Here is a 19441-nt window from a genome sequence, read left to right on the forward strand (position 1 = left end):
GTAATTAGAGTTATCTCTCTTTGCTGTAAATTTTGGATTTTGATTATGCAGTTTGGCTCTGGTTACGTGTAAGATTGCTGGTTGTCGAATTGAGTTGAGTTCTTGAATTCCTGTTCGATTTTCAAATTGGGAAGTAAATATAATTATTCGCCGTCTCTATGTTTCTGGAGAAAGGATTTTGAGATGAAGTGCTCATATGATGTTTACACAATCATGTTCATGAGTACTCTGCCAAAGTTCTACAGATTTTTTGCTAAATTTTGAGCTATGTTAATGTGGAATTGAAATCCCTTTCAAATGTGAACTTTTTTGTGTTTCGATTATCATCATCATCATCATCATCATCATCGTGGTGCATATATTTATAAGTTTCACAGGTGGAATTGGCGAATGCCCGAAGACTACAGCATTGGCGAAATTGCACCATTGATGGTTGTTTTCTACAGGTACTAATATTTTTCAGTTTGTATTAATGTCGAAAGAATGATTGTGTCTGAAGTTTTCCTTTTGATGAGATGTTACTGATCCTTTCGACCATCGGTTTATAATCCAAGATTTTCTTGGCATTTGGTTGTAGATTTTGTTAGGGTGTCGATTCAAATTAATCAGTATTGTGCTGTCTTACAATGTGCGACATGGTCCGTGTAAATTCTTACAATGTGTTGTCTTTTTATATCTTGTGCGGCAGTTTAAGTACCCGGTCCAATACAATAGTCTTGTTTACCATTTTTGTTCGTCTCAAAACAATAGTCTAATTTCCATAAATATTTATACGTCACTGTTTTTTACATTAATACACTCAAAAGGACAAATATAATATCAATATAATATCAATAATTTTTAAATTTCGTGCCCAATTCAAATAAGACCATAGTTTGGGACGGAGGGAACATAATATTTGTTGTATGGATTATTACCATGTATTCTCATTTTATATGACTAATTTGTATTATGTAAACAACATTTGCTATCTATTTATACTCTATGGGTGTGTTTGTTTGAGGGATTTGTTTGGATTTCTACTATTCATTTTATTTTTTCCCTCCAAAAATATCAAATCAAATACTTATTTTTTATTTTTTATATTATCCTAAAAATCAATTTTACATTCAAAACATCACATCAACATCTATTTATATTACATCATATACTGAGATATATATAAATATATGTTTGACCAACATTAGATTACATTAGGGTGTCAATTCGTGTTTTTGGGTCGTGTTCGTGTCGGGTTGAGTCATGGGGATAATAAAAAAAAAAAACCTGTCAACCCGAACTTGAAATCTGACCTGAAACTCTATATCCGAACACGACATGAGTTCTTTCAGGTCGGATTCAGATTAACCTGAATTAGTTTCAGGTCACCCGAATAAACCCGATAGGAACCCGACACGAAACAAACCCGAAAACTTAAAAAAAAATTTAAATTGACCTAAAAAAATCATTTTTATTTTAATTTTTATATTTTCTTATATTTAAAATAATATAAATATAATAAATTAAAATAATAATAATAAAAATTTCAAGTTAACCCGAAATACAAAACCCAAAACCTAACCTGATTTTTATATTTCAGGTGATCAGGTCAACTCGAAACACGACCTGAACACGACACGAATTTTTTTCGTTTCGGGTTCCGATCGACCCGATTTTTTTCAAACCCGAAATACCCAAATCCGAACCTGAAAATTTTCGGGTCGAACGGGTTCGATTTTTCGGGTCGAATTTATTTTCGACACCCTTAGACCACATAGGAACAATATATGATAAATCTATTTATATTGAAATTTTATATTTCATGTATTTTTTGTTTTCTTCCATGTATTGTTTGTTACACTTGATGTGTTGTTAATGTGACGATGAAGAATAACCTTTTTTGTCGTAAAAAAGTTTAAAATTTTTGTGCTATGACAAATTATAGTATATGTACAATAGGTGTATATATGTACACACTATAATAATTGACAGGTGTCTTTTTAATTGATTATGTTGTTATTATCATCAAGGATAATGTAGAAATAAACAAAATAAAATAAAATAAAAAAAATAAAATAAAAAATACCCCTAATTCCCTACTCATTCCATTTGGGATTATTAAAATCACACAAAATTAAGGGAATTAATCTTTGTGTCAAAATCCACCATAAAGTAGGCTATTTTTCCTTTAAAATATTTTATTTAAATAAAGTAAATTTGTAGCCAACCCACAATTATTAGGCCAGAAATTATAATTTATTTAAAAAGTGAAAACCTCGAGAAACAATTTCTAGAGCAATGATATTACAGCTTAGGGTGACTTTGGTATCAATAATCAATAATCAATAATCAATAAATCAACAATCAATAATATGCATAAATTTAATATAAATATATTATATTTATAAATGATGTTTGGATTGGCTACTCAGCATTTTATATGTTTTTTTTTGTCTCTTTAGAGCACTAATGGACAACTTTTTATATACACACCATTTTATATTTCATAAATTAAAATTTATTCACACATTTCCAAAAGTTTCACTTATTTGGTTGCAATTTAATATAAAGTAGTATAATATTATTATTATTATTAAAAAAATTAATTTTATTTTATTTTGATTTGAAATTAAAATCAAATTATTCAGTATACGATATCTAGAAATATATTCATTTTTGTATTGTCGATTATTTTATTCAAAAATATTGATTTCTAATCATAGTAAAATGATAATATATAAATATCAAAATAATTTTAACTTCTAAAAAAAATTCATTTTATTTGGACTTGTAAAGGTAAAAATATTATTACTTTTTAATATACTAAAAAATAAATGTATACTTTGTGTCCGAAAATTTTATTTCACAAAATATTAAATGAAAATATTAATTAAATCAACATTTAAATAAAAAAACTCAAATCTAAACTAAACACATACTAAAATTATAAATAAGAAATACTACCATAGTATAAATCCTAGTATTATATAGTGTTTTTTTTTTTTTTTTTAATGACGTGAAAATCTGTAACTGTTATTCGAAAGTGCGCACTGGGTAAATTCAACTGAATTTAATACCCTGCATACTCCGAATGTCCCCCACACGATTTTTTGATTGGATAATATTATAAGAAAGCAAACTTATTATTTATGTTATATTATATTAAAAAATAAATTTATATTAAAAATATTATATTATATTTATTTGTTTACATCAAACAATTATTTGAAACTAAAAAAGTTACTATTTAAAATTCAAAATCAACTCCAAAAAACCCATAACCAAACACACTCTTAAAGAGTTTGTTTTTCCACATTTCTCCAAAAACAAAATTCAAAAAAAAATTAATATATTACATAGACTAATTATTTTTATATTACTTATATAATTTCTTATAATTCACATAAAAAATATTCATTCAAACAATTTTACGGTTAATTACTTATATATAGTTAATAATATATGCTTTTAGGCTCTATCATCCAATCATTTTACGATGAAAGGGAGTAAATCGAATACTTAATTTAATTTAAAATTATATTGTTTGAAATTATATAAAAAATATAATCGATTATTTTACTATAGTGTAAACATCCAAACTAACTTGTAATTTTACTGAATACTTACATATTGAAAAACAAAAATTTATTGAAATATTTTGTTGTATTATTAAACCGAAAAACTGTTAAAATTCATGTTATAAATTTATCGAATATGACTTATATGTAGTTAAAATGACCAAAAAAAAAAAATCGACTAAAGCACATATAAAATGATCGAAATTAATTTACAAGAGAAACAAAAATAAAATTTATATATATATATATATTATCCACATGATTAAAATTCTTATATTGATTCTGAAATTAATAACATTCGGTAAGTAGAATTAATTCGAAATAGAAGATTACCGATAGAAACTTTTTTTTTTTTTTTTAATTCATCAAAGGTCAACAAGAAAATGACTTCCAACAACATAATTCTAAACCTAACCTTTTTCTTAATTCAATATATTGCTCTCTTAACCTAATCTTAATTACATTATAGTACTTTTTAATCTAACAAGATTTTCAAAAACAAATCATTTAAACCATATTCACATTGTTTACAATATATTCTCTCGGTCTCACTCTAAAAAGGCTCTTTAAGATTTTGTAATAAATTAATAAATAATACTCCCTCAGTCCATTTTTTAATATCTTAAGTGATATTTACACGTTTTTTTAGGTAATTAGTTTTTTTTGTTTTTAATTAACAAAATAGCCTTTTATTTTGTGTATAAATATAAAAAGGATAAATAAAGTAAGGGTAAAAAGGTAAATTCAATGTATAAAAATAGAAAGAGAACAATTATTTTTGGACGTTCCAAATAAAAAAGTAGAATATTAGTTTGTGGACGGAGGGAGTAGTATTTTGTTGATTAATAAAAATGTAAAATATTTTGATATTTTTATCGTTTAATTTTATTTATAAATTAATTATACGTGTAATAGGTATTTTTGAATAGGACTGACCAAAAAATTCTATATGAGTCGAGCTCGTGGTGAATATTAATTTAGAATTATAAACAAGAACAATAAGCCCTCGAATACTTTTACCCTTTTTAATTCGATTATCTTGAAAATTAGTTCAAATTAAATCAAATAGTAATTTGTAACCTAGATGGATTATATATGTGATATTTTTGTGAAGAACAAAAATGTAATACTATATATTTCATCCGTCTCATAACTAAATATTCATTTGTTTTTTGCACGTAGTTTTAGAAATATTAGTATTATATTTGGATGTAGTAGAAATGAAGTGAAAATGACTAAAATAACCTTATTAGTATGTGTGATACAAATCTAATGACATTTGTGTAATATATTATAAGTTATAAGAGTATTTGTAATGTTAGGTAGATAATACAGTTACTAAAAAAAGAAATAGATACTTTGTTATGGGACGGACTAAAATAGAAAAATGGATAGTTTGTTATGGGACGGGATTATATTACACACATTTTTTACATGGGAAAATCTTTCATAATTCTCATTATTGAATTACAAAAATAAACTCATCCCATCACTTTTTTTTTTTTATTATTTTTTATTTTTCCATGCAATTAATTATATTGAAAACAAATTATATTATTTTTCTTTGGCATCTTTTTTTCTTGCTATTTATCAAATTAAAGAACGATGTTCCTTGGGAGAACAAATTCCTCTTTCTTAAAGTAACTATTTAAAATAAATTTCACTATATAACATTTACTTCTCATGTCTAATTAATTCACTATATATATTTAAAAAATATCATCAAATTAGTGCATGTATTTATTCATTCAAAAATAGAACTATCCTAAATGTAACTAATCATAACCTACACATATATAAATATGGATCCTTAAATAAATTAAAATTCTATTTATTTGTATTTCCTTTTTCTTTTTCTATCATTCAATTCATACATACTCCCTCCGTCATCCATCCAATTGCGTGTTCATTTGACCGGACACGAGTTTTAAGAAAAATAATATTTTTTTACTAAAAAAAGAAACGAGAATAAATTTGAATGACAATAATAAAAAAAAAAAAAATTGAATGACAGAGGGAGTATTATTTTTTCTTTCTTTCTTTTTTTTTTTTTTTTAAATACATTGCATCCAATACTTATTTTCAATTTAAAAAATTTCAAAATCTAAAAATACCACAAATGAATTACCAAAATAAATCAAACACACTCTAAAATAAACACAATTCAAGAAAATAAGAGGCATTTGTTTTTTGGCCTGGAAACACTCCCCATCAGCTTTTTCTGTCCCACTTTATAGTAAAGCTAAAGCAAGATGAAAAAGAAAGATATATATATATATATGTATAAAATTCAAAATCAAATTGATTAAAAAAATTTATATAAAATGAATAATAAAATAGATGGGAAGTAAAGATGGAGGGAAAGGCAAACAAATATATGGCTTCTTCAGCCCCACAAGTATAAATTTACAATTGTCTGTTTGACAAAGACAAATTATTGTTAATTGGGGTTTTCATTCTCTCTCTCTCTCCTCTTCTCATTTTCATTTCTCACACTTCAAACAAGGCCTTGTTTGCCTCTGCAAATCTACCTATATATATATATATGTATGTATGTATGTATCTATTTAGGGATGATCAGTTTCAAGAGTCTTTGAAGAAAAAGAGAATTAGGGTTATCTGTGTGTGACTGTATTGTTTTAGAGAGAGAGAAAGATATATATATATATATATATAGAGAGAGAGAGAGAGAGAGAGAGAGAGAAGTGGGATTTTGTTTTTGTTTATGTTTATGATTGGGATTAGTTTTTATTTGAGTGTGGTTTTGTAAATTTGGAGTGACAAATGATGGCTGGAAACCCTAATTGGTGGAGCATGATCAATGGCATGCATCCACAACCTCAGCTCACTAATTCTCATCACCACTTTCTCTATGGCAACCCTAACCCTAATTATTCTCCTCCGCCGCCGCCGTCGTCGTCGATTACCGGCTCGAATTCGGCTCCCGATCATCATCATCACCAAGATCAAGAGCAAGATCAAGACCAAGAACATGATCATCATCCCTCCCAAGATTTCCCCACTGTTAGGTCTTGGAGCCAATTACTTCTGTAAATCCCTCCCTCTCTCTCTCTCTAATTACCATTTCTGATTGATTATTTAGCTTGGATTGATGCTATATATATATATATATATGTAATTATATTTTGATTAATTAATTCATTAGGGGAGGATTGGGAGATGAAAGATTTGGGGGCAATCTGTTCCAGCAGAAGAGATTGGAGAATTGGGAAGATCGAGTTCTGAATAATTTGAATCCATCTTTTGCTAGGGTTCCACCTCCTGCAGATCATGTCAAGCAAGAATTTTCTGCTCAATTCTTCGAAAATCATCAAAATAATAATGACCAGTTTCACCAAAATCGATCTTCTTGGCCTCATACTCATCTTCATCATCCACAAATTTCTTCCCCAAACAATAATAATAATTCTTCCACAACCCCTATTAGAAACAGCTTCCTGAATTTCTCCAACTCCAAATCGACAACTCCGCCGCCGCCGACGACGACGACGACGACGAAAGGGAGGAAGCACCACCACAATCAAGATCATTCATCTGAGGTAATTAATTAAAGAAATTTTATTTTATTTTATATTTTTAAATAAATTAAATTATGTAATTAAAGTTGCTCTTTATAATTATTACTCCGTGGATTATGATTAAAGGGAACACATGCTTTGCTGTGTGTGTGTAATTTGAGTTCCAATATATTTATTTATATATATTGAGTTGGTTCAAATTAAGTAATGAGTTAAGCTTTGATTTAATTCCATGATGTGTTCTTGAAAAAAAATTGATCTTTTTTCATATCTGCTTGTGAAAAGGGCAACAGCACAAGCAGTGGAGGAGTACAACCAAAGAAGCCTAGAGTACAACAGTCTTCAGCCCAGCCAGCTCTCAAGGTGAATGGACTCCATTTTTACACAAAGATCATAACTTTATTCAAAAAAATAAATAAATAAATTCCGAAATTCAATTAAAAAATTCAACCAAATAAATATATAAATTAAATGTGCAGGTGAGAAAAGAGAAGTTAGGGGATAGAATAACTGCACTTCACCAACTCGTTTCCCCTTTTGGAAAGGTAAAAAAATAAATCATACTTTGAACAATAAATCGGTCACTTATTACCCCATGAATCAATGTCTGTTTGTCTTTCTTAATAAACTCAATTTACAATAAAATAGACTACTGTAATAAATTAATTAATTATATATATATATGTATGAATATTTGTGTTTCTCTTTTGCAGACTGACACAGCTTCTGTCCTCTCTGAAGCCATTGTCTACATTAGATTCCTCGAGGCTCAAATTGAGGTATAATAACAAACACACATATATATATATATATACACGTTACTTATCTATTCGTTTACTTTTTGTACGTAAATTTCAGTATATTAGTATTATGTTGATATGTGGTACAATTGATATACATAAAAATTATTATATTCTTTAAAATTTATCGTATCAAGTGGTGTTATTTTATGGCATTTGTGTAATATACATTTACTTAAAAAGAGAAACAGATATATTTACGATGGACAAACTAAAATGACAAAATGGATAGATTGACGGTGGACGGATGAAGTATATATTATTAAAATGATTCTTTATTACATTACCTGTTTTTTATTTTTCCAATAAATCCATATTCTGATATGTATATATATATGTATTTGTGTATGTATATGTTGCAGGCACTGAGCTCTCCATACATGCGCAATGGCAGTGGAAATAACAGTATTCATCATCACCAACATTCTGTAAGTACCCATACGCTGATTTGGTATATATATATATATATATATTTTTATTGGATTTATAAATTTAATTTCCACATTTTCCTATACAAGCTTTGGATGTTTTTTCAGACACGGGTATTGGGAATTGGGAATTTTTCGAATTGTCTATGTCGATATATATATATTTTATAAATTTTCAAGATTTGATAAAAGGAAAGAACACAAAACCCTAATTTGAGAGGTTCAAGAGAAGGGTTTTTAATTTTTACTAATTTTTAAAATTGAAGTTTAGGTATGTGTAATAAAAATAGGGTTTATTGGATCCATCACTTCCTAAAAAGAGGGTTGTGTTTGAATTATTTAATAGTAGTAGGGCAAATTTGAATTATATAATTGTGGGTTTTTTTAAAATAAAATAAAATTTTCAGCTTTTTATTTATTTATTTAGTTATGTTTGAGCTTCAATTACTGGATTATAATTAAAGCTACTTGGATTTATTAAACTGAAATTATTATTATTATTATTATTTTATGAAAAAAAGCAAGAATATTGCTAAAGCTGCAAATCCCTGAAAATTTCCTCTTTCCTTTTTCAAAGAACACTTCAAAGATTCAATTTTCACTCCATTCATATATATATATATATATATATATTATTTTGGTCACTTAACAATTTTTTTTTTTTTCGTCTCATAATAAAATATTTATTTTTATTTTTTTTAATAATTGTACTTATCTATCTAACATTACACGTGTTCTTTCCATTTATAATATATTATACAAATATCATTACTTTTATATCATACCATACTAATAAGGTTATGTTTAGTTTTTTTTTTTTTTTTATCTTTATTCTCCTATATCCCAATATAATACTAATATTTCTAACGCAAAAACTAAATATAATAGATAAATATGGTAACGTGGGAGTATATTTATTTATTTATTTTGAAAATAATTTGTTCGTGTAGCTGGATTGTGAGGGGGGCCCGGGAGTTAAGGACCTGAGAAGTAGAGGGCTGTGTCTGGTCCCGACCTCCTGCACTCAGAACGTGCCGGGAAGCACCGATCACGGCGGCGCCGACTACTGGGCGCCGCCGGCGTACGGCGGCGGAGCATCGGCGTTCTGATCGATATATTATCAATCTGAAGAAACGAAAGAATGAATGTAAGTAACATCAAGAGCAGTCATTCGATGGATAAATATTTCCAATTAAATAAAAAATATATATATATATGTATTAAAATTAGAATGAAGAAAAGAAATTAAAGCTTGAGTTCCCTTCTTCCATGGCTGACTCAACTAGACTCACGTGATTGACTCGTGACTGACTGCTTCTGATGCTACCTACCAACTACCTTAAATTACCTTCCTACCCTTACCTTACCTTCTCTGTTGTATGTCTTTTTTATTACCTACCTCATGTATCTATCTATATATACATATTGTATGTATATGTTGTATGGATAATGTATGTATGTATGCATGTATGTATGTCACGAGGGGAATATTAATGATCGATCAATTAGAGAAGACTATGAGGTAAAAAGGTTCTTGTTTTTTTTCTGTAATTTGGTGACCTAATGCAATAATTAATTCCATATATGTTTATGCCTAATTGTTAGAAATTAATTTGGATTATTTTTAGTTAAGGATCGATATGTTTATGTAATGGCTTAGCAAATTTTTTACGGTGTTCGATGATAAATCTAAGAAATTTTACTATTTTTTTTTTACAGTAATAACTGATTTGACTCGATCAACACAAATTAATAAGATGAAAAATATATATATATTATTGTATATGATAATATAAAGGCTAAATTATATAACACATTCTTCTATTTTACTAAAATTATATAAAATACCTTGTGTTTTATTTATTGCATAAAACCCGTGTTAATGGAAAGTTTATATGAAATACTTGGAAAGTTTTGCATGAAATACTTTCCTTGTCCAAAATTGATGTTTGGTTCGAAATAAAGACTTAAATTACGTAAGTTTTATACAAATAAAAAACATAAAATATCTTAAATATTTTTTTTGAATAAAATAAATAAATAAATAATTGATCAATCATTTATTTTTATAATTTTTATAAAAATAGACAACAATTTGTCTCCAAAAACTATAAAAATGAAGGATTAATAAATTATTTATTTATTTATTTAATGCAAAAAAATTATTTAAGATATTTTGCGCTTTTTATTTGTATAAAACTTGCGTAATTTATGTATTTATTTAGAACTAAATATCAGTTTTAGATAAGAAGGGTGTTTCGTGCAAACTTTACATTAACACAAGGGGTTTCACGCAATAAATAAAACATAGGGTGTTTTGTGCATTTTTATTAAAACACAGTGAAGTATTATATAATTTACCCTAATATAAATATACATTATATATGCTGACAATATATTATATAATTCTATATAAGACAATATATTATTAATTTCAATAGAATAATCATATATATATATATATAGCACGACACAATATATAAATTCTATAGGTCATACTTCTATATTGTTACTATAGAAAAATAGTATATTAGTAACGGAATTCCGTTCATAAAGTTAACGTAGTTAACGCAATTTTTTCTCTAATTCCGTCTCTAATTTCATTAGTAATGGAAAAAGTGTATTTAAGAACAAAAAAAACTTTGTTACAAAATTGAAATTTTTTGTAGTGTATACATAATTTTGCTATTATATATATATACATACACTATTTGTTTACTTATTTGTGCCGACATGCTATTAGACCCGTCAAATACCGGTTGCTATATTTATTACAAGATTTACAGAATGTTAGTATTTTATGTGTAGTAAATAATGGTGAAAATGTATCGACTAAAATACACTTGAAATCTAAATGTATTGTTTGATAAATTGTAAAATAAGATAATACTCCGTAAATTGGTAATTTTGGATGAACTGTAACTATTATATTTACAAATATTTTAAATGACTCGATCATTTTATTAATTTCGTTTGACAATATAAAATTCAAATTTCTAAAAGTTGTTGTGAGTTTGAAATTAATTACTTTTTTTATATTACAAATATTTTTATATTATGTTATTTCTAATACTTCCAATAACTAAATGATGAATATTATTAATTATAAATATTGTAGAAATGAAGTAATTCATCTAACCAAATAGGGTCATACTTCATTGTTTTTAAGAAAAATAAATAAATAATAGTTTCTCCGTCATTCAAATTTATTCTTACTTTCTTTTTTTTATCATCCAAATTTATTCTCGTTTCTTTTTTTAGTAAAAAAAAAATACTATTTTTCTTTACCAAAAAAGTAAAAAATTTATTTTTACATATTTTTTTACAAATCCGTGTCCGATCAAATGAGCACACAATTGGATGACGGAGGGAGTATATTTTTATACACAATCACGATAAAATTTAATATTGGCATGTACGTAACGATTAAGCTCATTGCACTTAGAGAATGTTGGCAAAAATAATAAATATAATATCGATCAATCGGTTGACTTCATTTAATCATCTTCTTCACATGAAAATTATATATATATATATTTATTTATTTATTTATTGCGTGACGTGATTCTAAATAGTCATGAATTCGATATTTATCGAGTCCAAGTATTTGAAGTTTTAATAGGATTTTGAAGATAGTGTCCTTTAATAGGTGTCAATTGGTCACTCCATGTAATAGCATGGAGTTAGAACATTATTTAGGAGAATTTTCAAAAACTAATGATACAATTATTAAGTTTAGATGTATTTAAAAATTGAAAGCTCACTTATATTAATAAATTTAAATTATTCGTCTTTGTTTTAACACGAACAATTTACTAATCATCGATCTTGAGATTCAATATTTAAGTCCTACAAATTTTTGGAGCTGGATATTTTATTAATTACAAGTTTTAAATGGAGTAAGTACTTGTTATGAAATCGAAAAATGACTTACTTACTACTTATTTTTATTTTGTTAAACCTATCGATTTATTTTCAAAATATTATATACATTATTTTTTATATTATTCAAGATATTATAGTTAAAAATTATGTTATTTCAAAAATATCAACAGTAAAAGAAATCACAATTACAGACATGACATTGTTAAGATAATTTCAAACTAACAAATCAACACAAATAATATCATACAATTGAAATAATTGAAAAGGTTAACATTTCCATCTTAAATTAATAATAATGACCTTCTAAATTTTATTTGTTCTTTATAATTTTAAATTAAAATCAATATTATTCATTCTAAATGATTTTTAATAAAAATTTGTTATTTTTTTCACAAAATTTCGTATCAACATACTATATAAATAAAAACTCAAATTAATACAACAATTTCAAATCAATTTCATACTCATATTACAACCAAACAGATCATATTTTTCCTGTCTTATATAGAGTTTTTTCATTTTTTTCGAGTTCCAAAAAGGAAAGAAAAATACTCCATTCGTCTCGTAACAAAGTATCAATTTTTTCATTTTAGTCCATCTCATAACAAAGTATCCATTTTTTTTAGTAACTGTATTATCTACCTAACATTACAAATACCCTTACAACTTACAATATATTACATAAATGTCATTACATTTATATCACACGTACTAATAAGGTTATTTTAGTCAGTTCTACTTTATTCCTACTACATGTCAATATAATACTAATATTTCTAAAACTACATGAAAAAAAAATAAATGAATATCTAGTTATGAGATGGAGGGAGTAAAATAAAAACAAGGAGTTTTTTTTCTCAAATTTTTAACTATAATCATTCCCAATGAACATATTTTTCTATACAAAATATTAGTACATCATTATACTTAAAATTTATGTTTTTTTAGCCGAGTTTTTCAAAATTTTACTATTTAAACTCTACGTTCTTCGAAAAAAATATATATATATTTTTTACAAAATATCCTATTAAAATATTATCTTCATATCAAATCAAACGAATTTTTTTCCAATCTCATAGAAAAAACACAACCTTAATAATAATAATAATAATAATAATAATAATAATAACTGTGTGTGAAGACGCTGGCACTGATTGTTTGTTCCCTTTATTTGGGTCTACCATAAAAATGAAAATAAAAATAAAATATAAAAAATAAAAAGAACAACTTTTCACAGGTGACTGAAGAAAACATAATGAAACGGACCCATTTCGTTAAATTTCTTCCTTTTAAAAATAATATATATATATATATATCAAAATTAATATATACCAATTATAAATTATTTTAATTTGTGACAGTTGAGTGACGTCATAAATAGGTCACTCCCACATTCAAAATTAAATATTGATTCACATACACATTTTTGCTTTTCTGCAATCCCACTTGTTTTCCCCACTCACAAAAAGGGGCCTTTCCACATTAATTTATATATCTCTCTAGTTAAAAGATTTCATTTTTTATTGCTATTATTGTTACCCAATTTAATAAATTAACTAATCAAAATTTATGATCACCATTTTATTATTTTATTATTATATTATTTATTTATTTAAAAAAAATGATAGTGGCAAATTTGAAGAGGATTGGGATGTGTGGCTAAGCAAAGGTCAACACAATCATCAATTCATCATGTACTAAAATAACAAACCAAATGGGGCTGTCTGGTTTTCCCCTTTTTCAAAAGGGGTCTCATTTTTTTTATTTTTCTTTTTTAAATAAATAAAAAAATCATTCTTAAATAAAATGAATTTGCAAAGTATGAATGTGACAACAATGACTAGACTAATTATTTTTAATTATAATAATACTAATAATCATATATGGGTCTTAGTGTGCCAATAATTGACATATTTTAAAGGCCCATATATAATTTGGTCCTTAATGGGCCGAAGCTCAGTTGGTCTTAATGGGCCTGTAAGATTGAAAATCAAAAGGCCCATTTATAATTTGGACCAAACTATTGTTCAACTGATAAATTTTTAATAAAAATATAGTAGTATTACTTTTTTACAGTAAATAATTTTAAATGTATGTAATATTTTAATTTTTGGGAAAAATGTGTTGAATTTTTTTTACAAAGCAAATAAACCCTTTATCTATCCAAAATATTACTCATATTATAATAAATTATTCAACCAATATTTTTTCTATTGATTCTTTAATAAATTATTTATAATATTCTGACTTTATCTGACCTTAAAATCCAATCCAAGGCACAAATCAAGACATACTTGGTCTGGACATATTTATAAAAATAATTTAAGCTTAAATATTATTTAAATATATAATACTGAGTAAAATTTAAAATTAATAATCTATTTAATTTTCAAATTGTTATTTATCAATAAAAAATTAGTGACACAATTTCTTTAAAGAAAAATAAATCAAATTAAAATACTAAATAAATACATTCATTATTTTTAGATATTTATATTTATTTGAATTAATAGGCTGGGCCTACCAAACATAGCCACTCCAGAATCTCCGTACCTTATGCAAAATCAAAACTAGATTCTATCTTAATTAGTCGATTGTCAAATTTGTCGAATTTATTAAAAGAAATAAGATATTTTCATGTAGGCATTCAATTACATTTACCAATAAATATTCATCAAATTATTTTTAAAATAATAAAATAAATATTTTAATAAAATTCGTCATTTCTAACTAACAATTAATTTAATTTTTTTTTTTTTTTTTAAAAGTAAACAATCAACCAACACTTTGTTCTTCTATGTTTGAAATTAATTTAAAATACTCCCTCTGTCCCAAAAATGGGATTGGTAAAAAATATGGATGTTGTGAATGTATTAATGTAAAAAGTAGTGACAATTATGTAATAAAAAATGAAAAAGTACGAATAGTTTTATGGTAATATGGTTATTTATGAAAATAAAATTATTATTTTATGACGAACAAAAATGATAAATAAGAGTATTGTATTGAGACGGAGAAAATATAATTTTGATTTAAAATTTTGTTAAAATAATATTTTGATGTGATTTTTTTTAAAAAAAATAATAATATATTTTTATTGAAAATATATCGAGTAAATAATATTGATTTTGGAGTATTTGAATTATTTCCAATCACATATTCTATAACGTTCTATTTTTGCAGAACTACAATGCTAAATAATGTTATCTTCCAACTATATTCTATATATGTTTGGAGGGTCTATTAATATTTTCTCTCTCTATATATATATATATATATTATTTTATTTGTATAATTTTTTATTTAAAAATAAAATTTAATATTTTATTATTTTTACCCACTTATTAATAATATTTATATTTTAATATAATATATATTGATAAATCAAATTTATTATTGATCATAAAAAATAATAAATATTTTTAAAATTTAAAAAATTAAATTATTAATATTATTAAACAGCACTTATATTACATATAAATAAAAATAGACTAATTCAAATGAGTTATTTTGGATTTTTTTTAATATATTAAAAAATAATATTTTCTCAATTTCGGCATTAGTATAGATATGAGAATTTATAAAAGATATTATTAGTAAATAATTAATAATGTATTACTGAAAATAATTATAAATTAATATTAAAATAGTTAATTAGTTTAATCAAAATTTTTTAAAAAAATTAAAGTGTATAATTTTTTTTTTCATAAAAGAAAAGTGAAAAAATAAGTTAAACAGACGGAAATAAAAAGATGAACACGATAAGTTAGACGGATAGAGTAATATTTTATTGGTTAGTGAAAACATATACGATAGTTTTGATAGTTTTATTATTGTATTTTATTATATAATTAACTATATGTATAATAGTTTTGTAATTTATATAAACATTAAAAAATATTTTGATAGTAATATATTATTAATTTTTTTATAATAAAAAATGGATATTTTTAGTATAAAATATGCAAATAATAAAAATGATAATTTGAATTAAAACTAAAAGAAAATATTACTATTTGATTAAATATAATAAATATAACATAATATATATAAAAAATAAATTATTTTATAAATAATAATAATAATAATAAGTTTGGCTATAAATAAAATAAATGGACCATAATTAGAATTTATAAATAATTTTAGATTATATTTTAATTAAAATAAAACAAAAATAATAAACAATCTTCCCCCTTTTTTATGCTATATTGAGGTTTGGTAGCATTTATGGCAAAAAGTGGGGGAGATAAAAAGCTTTTATATGTGAATCACATCATTCATTTATAATAAATTATAATATTAATACATATTAATATTCTAATACTAATAATTAATAATAATAATATAAAGACTAAATTAGTTATACTTTTAAATATAAATGTATAATAAGTGAAGATAAGATGAGAAATAAATATAAAGAAGATATTAATAGTTAGGGTACTAAAAAGAAAAATATAAACTTTCAAATTTAATGAATCGAAATAAAATAATATAAATATTAGAAGTGGACGCAAAAAATATAATATATACTCCATCCGTTTTAATAGAGTTTTTTGTTTTTTTATTTTGGTTCGTCCCAAACAATTGTCTTATTTCCTTATTTAGTAATTCGTGATCTCCACTTTATAATAAAATTATTTCTACTTTTCCAAACTATCCATAATTATTACTTTAATTTATTTTTTAAAATCATTTAAAAAGTAAGAGTATTTTAGTATTTTACATTCTACTTTATACTATGTCAACTTTTCATAAGACATCTTTTTTAGAACGGAGAGAGTATTATATTTTATTATAATGTATAAAATATGTTGCAGTTTATAGTATTGCATCAATTTTTTTGGTGTTAAATTAAATTATGCATAAAATGTAATTCAAACAAGTGATATTTTATATAAATACTCACTTAATTATACAAATTGTATACAAATAAAATAAGTAAAATATTGTAAATCGTCTTATTTGAATAAATATGTAAATATATAATTAATTAATCAATCTTTTAATTTTATATATTTTTTTTAAAAAAAATAACAGTTCATTTTTTTTAAAAAAATATGAAATAAATTATTTAGTTATTTATTTTTTAATCTAAAAATATTATTTAAAATATTTCACCATTTTTATTTGTATAAAATTTGAATAATTCGACATGCATTTACAATCAAATATCGGAAAAAGTATTTGGCTATATATTAATTTAACACAAGAAATATTCATGCAATAAATAAAATATTTCATTCGTCATCAAAATCTATTTTCATTTTTCTCTTTTTGTTCTCATATAAATTTATTTTCATTTCATTTTTTATTAAATAAATATTATTTTTCTACTTTTTCCTTATAAAAAAAAAATTAAAATTTCTATTTTAATTAATTTATTTTTTTAAATTCGTGTCTGATCAAATGAACACACAATTAAATAATAGATGAAGTATTAAATATTTTGTATATTTTTACTAAAAACGTGTATTTTATAATTTATCCTTAATTAAATTGAATATGCGATGCGTGTTCACCTACAACTTTCTATCTTATATAAACTGAGCAACATTCACTTTTAATTCATTCATTACATTTTAAATTATTGTCCTGAGATTAATTAATCGATGGCTGTGGCTGAGATGAAATGGAACACTACTGCCCTTCTTGTCATTGATATGCAGGTATTATTACTTACTATTCCTGATTTGAGTGTTAATTATGACTAATTAGAATATAAAAAATAAGTTGGTAGCAGCGACGGAACCAGGGTCAAAATGTCGATTTTCTCGAAAAAGAAACAAGACAAATATAATAGTTAATTGGGGTTTGATGAGCATATATTTTGTACTGATTTCAATTGTAATGTATATTATCCGAATGTTATAATGTATTGTTAATTCATATGCTACATTTATTTTATATTATTATATATTTTTTTATATTTATTTTTGTTCATATGTTGTCATCAGAGTACTGAATAATTTCATTCAATACTATAACGATCTCCCTTACTTACATTGCTTGCTATCTTGGGATTTGGTAGAAGGATTTTATTTCGAAGACAAGCCCCGTTCGAGTCGACGGTGGCGTAGCCATTGTCCCTAATGTTATCAAGGCCGTTGATGTTGCTCGAAGCCGCGGAATTCCTATAATATGGGTACTCGTTGATCCTCTTTACTCCCCTCTTCCTCGAGGGCCCGTGTTTTTTGAGCTCTATTATCAAGTTTTCATCGAATGCATCGTATTTATGTCATTATGTGAGAATTTTTTACTTTTTATTTTATTATGGTCGAAGGTTGTTTGTGAGCACGACCATTTAGGGAGAGATGTTGCGCTATTTCGAAGGCACAATTATCTCTCAGCCGGTAAGCCAAAGCCGGCTATTAAAGGCAAGCCCGGCACGGAATTGGTTGACGGGTTGGAGATCAAAGACTCCGACTACAAAGTAGTGAAGACGAGGTTTAGTGCGTTTTTCAATACGAACCTTCATTCGTATCTTCAGGCTATTGGAGTTAATAACTTAGTGATCACCGGTGATACATAACTTCATATTTTTTCTATATGTTCGCTAATTTTCTAGTTTATTCTCACCGATGCGTATACTGTACATATATATATGTATAGGTGTTCAAACTCCGAACTGTATTAGGCAGACAGTGTTCGATGCAGTATCATTGGATTATCAGAGTGTCAGCGTTGTTGTTGATGCAACGGGTGCGGCCACACCGGATATACACCAAGGTACATAATGTGACAATTTTGATCGATTTTTACTTGTGTTTATGGCATAAACCTAAGGCGAAATTATCTGCTATTACAGCAAATATCAACGACATGCGAAACATAGGAGTGTTCACACCTACGCTAGAAGAATGGTGCAAATCTATATAACATGAAATATATAAAATGTTGTATTATTACTATGCTTTTATGGTGAACTTCTTCTAGATCTATTCGAAGTTGTAATAACAAATTGTGCGATATTTCCTTCCAATGCCATAATAATCTATATTATAAATATTGACACTTAGTAAATGGTGACCTAGTGGTGTGAATTGTAACTCATGACCGTAGAGTCATAAGAAAATCAAAAATTCAAATTTCATAATACTAATTGATCATGTATGTCACATATGATTCGTCTAATATGACTAATTAATCAAAAGTATAAAAAATAATTATCCTCACGTTATAAAGATATATATATATATGTAGAGGCACCCCACAAATCTTATAGCAATATGTCC

The 19441-nt window shown here is 25.2% G+C and overlaps 2 protein-coding genes across 2 annotated transcripts; both read left to right on the forward strand.

The window, feature by feature from the left end:
- The first annotated feature begins 5968 nt into the window (after positions 1–5968).
- LOC127243156 (transcription factor bHLH68-like) lies at positions 5969–9590 on the forward strand. Its single transcript, XM_051263039.1, has 7 exons — positions 5969–6607; positions 6724–7117; positions 7382–7459; positions 7576–7641; positions 7810–7875; positions 8259–8324; positions 9275–9590. Exons 1-7 carry the CDS (start codon positions 6342–6344, stop codon positions 9431–9433), a joined length of 1095 nt encoding a protein of 364 aa, XP_051118996.1. The 5' UTR covers positions 5969–6341; the 3' UTR covers positions 9434–9590.
- An 8228-nt stretch (positions 9591–17818) lies between these two features.
- LOC127243584 (probable inactive nicotinamidase At3g16190) lies at positions 17819–19085 on the forward strand. Its single transcript, XM_051263671.1, has 5 exons — positions 17819–17875; positions 18238–18351; positions 18490–18727; positions 18819–18935; positions 19015–19085. The coding sequence occupies exons 1-5, from the start codon at positions 17819–17821 to the stop codon at positions 19083–19085; spliced, it is 597 nt and encodes a 198-aa protein (XP_051119628.1).
- Positions 19086–19441: the final 356 nt, after the last annotated feature.

The sequence above is a fragment of the Andrographis paniculata genome, unplaced genomic scaffold (assembly GCF_009805555.1).
Source record: "Andrographis paniculata isolate CXL003 unplaced genomic scaffold, ASM980555v1 Contig95END, whole genome shotgun sequence".
NCBI lineage: Eukaryota > Viridiplantae > Streptophyta > Magnoliopsida > Lamiales > Acanthaceae > Andrographis > Andrographis paniculata.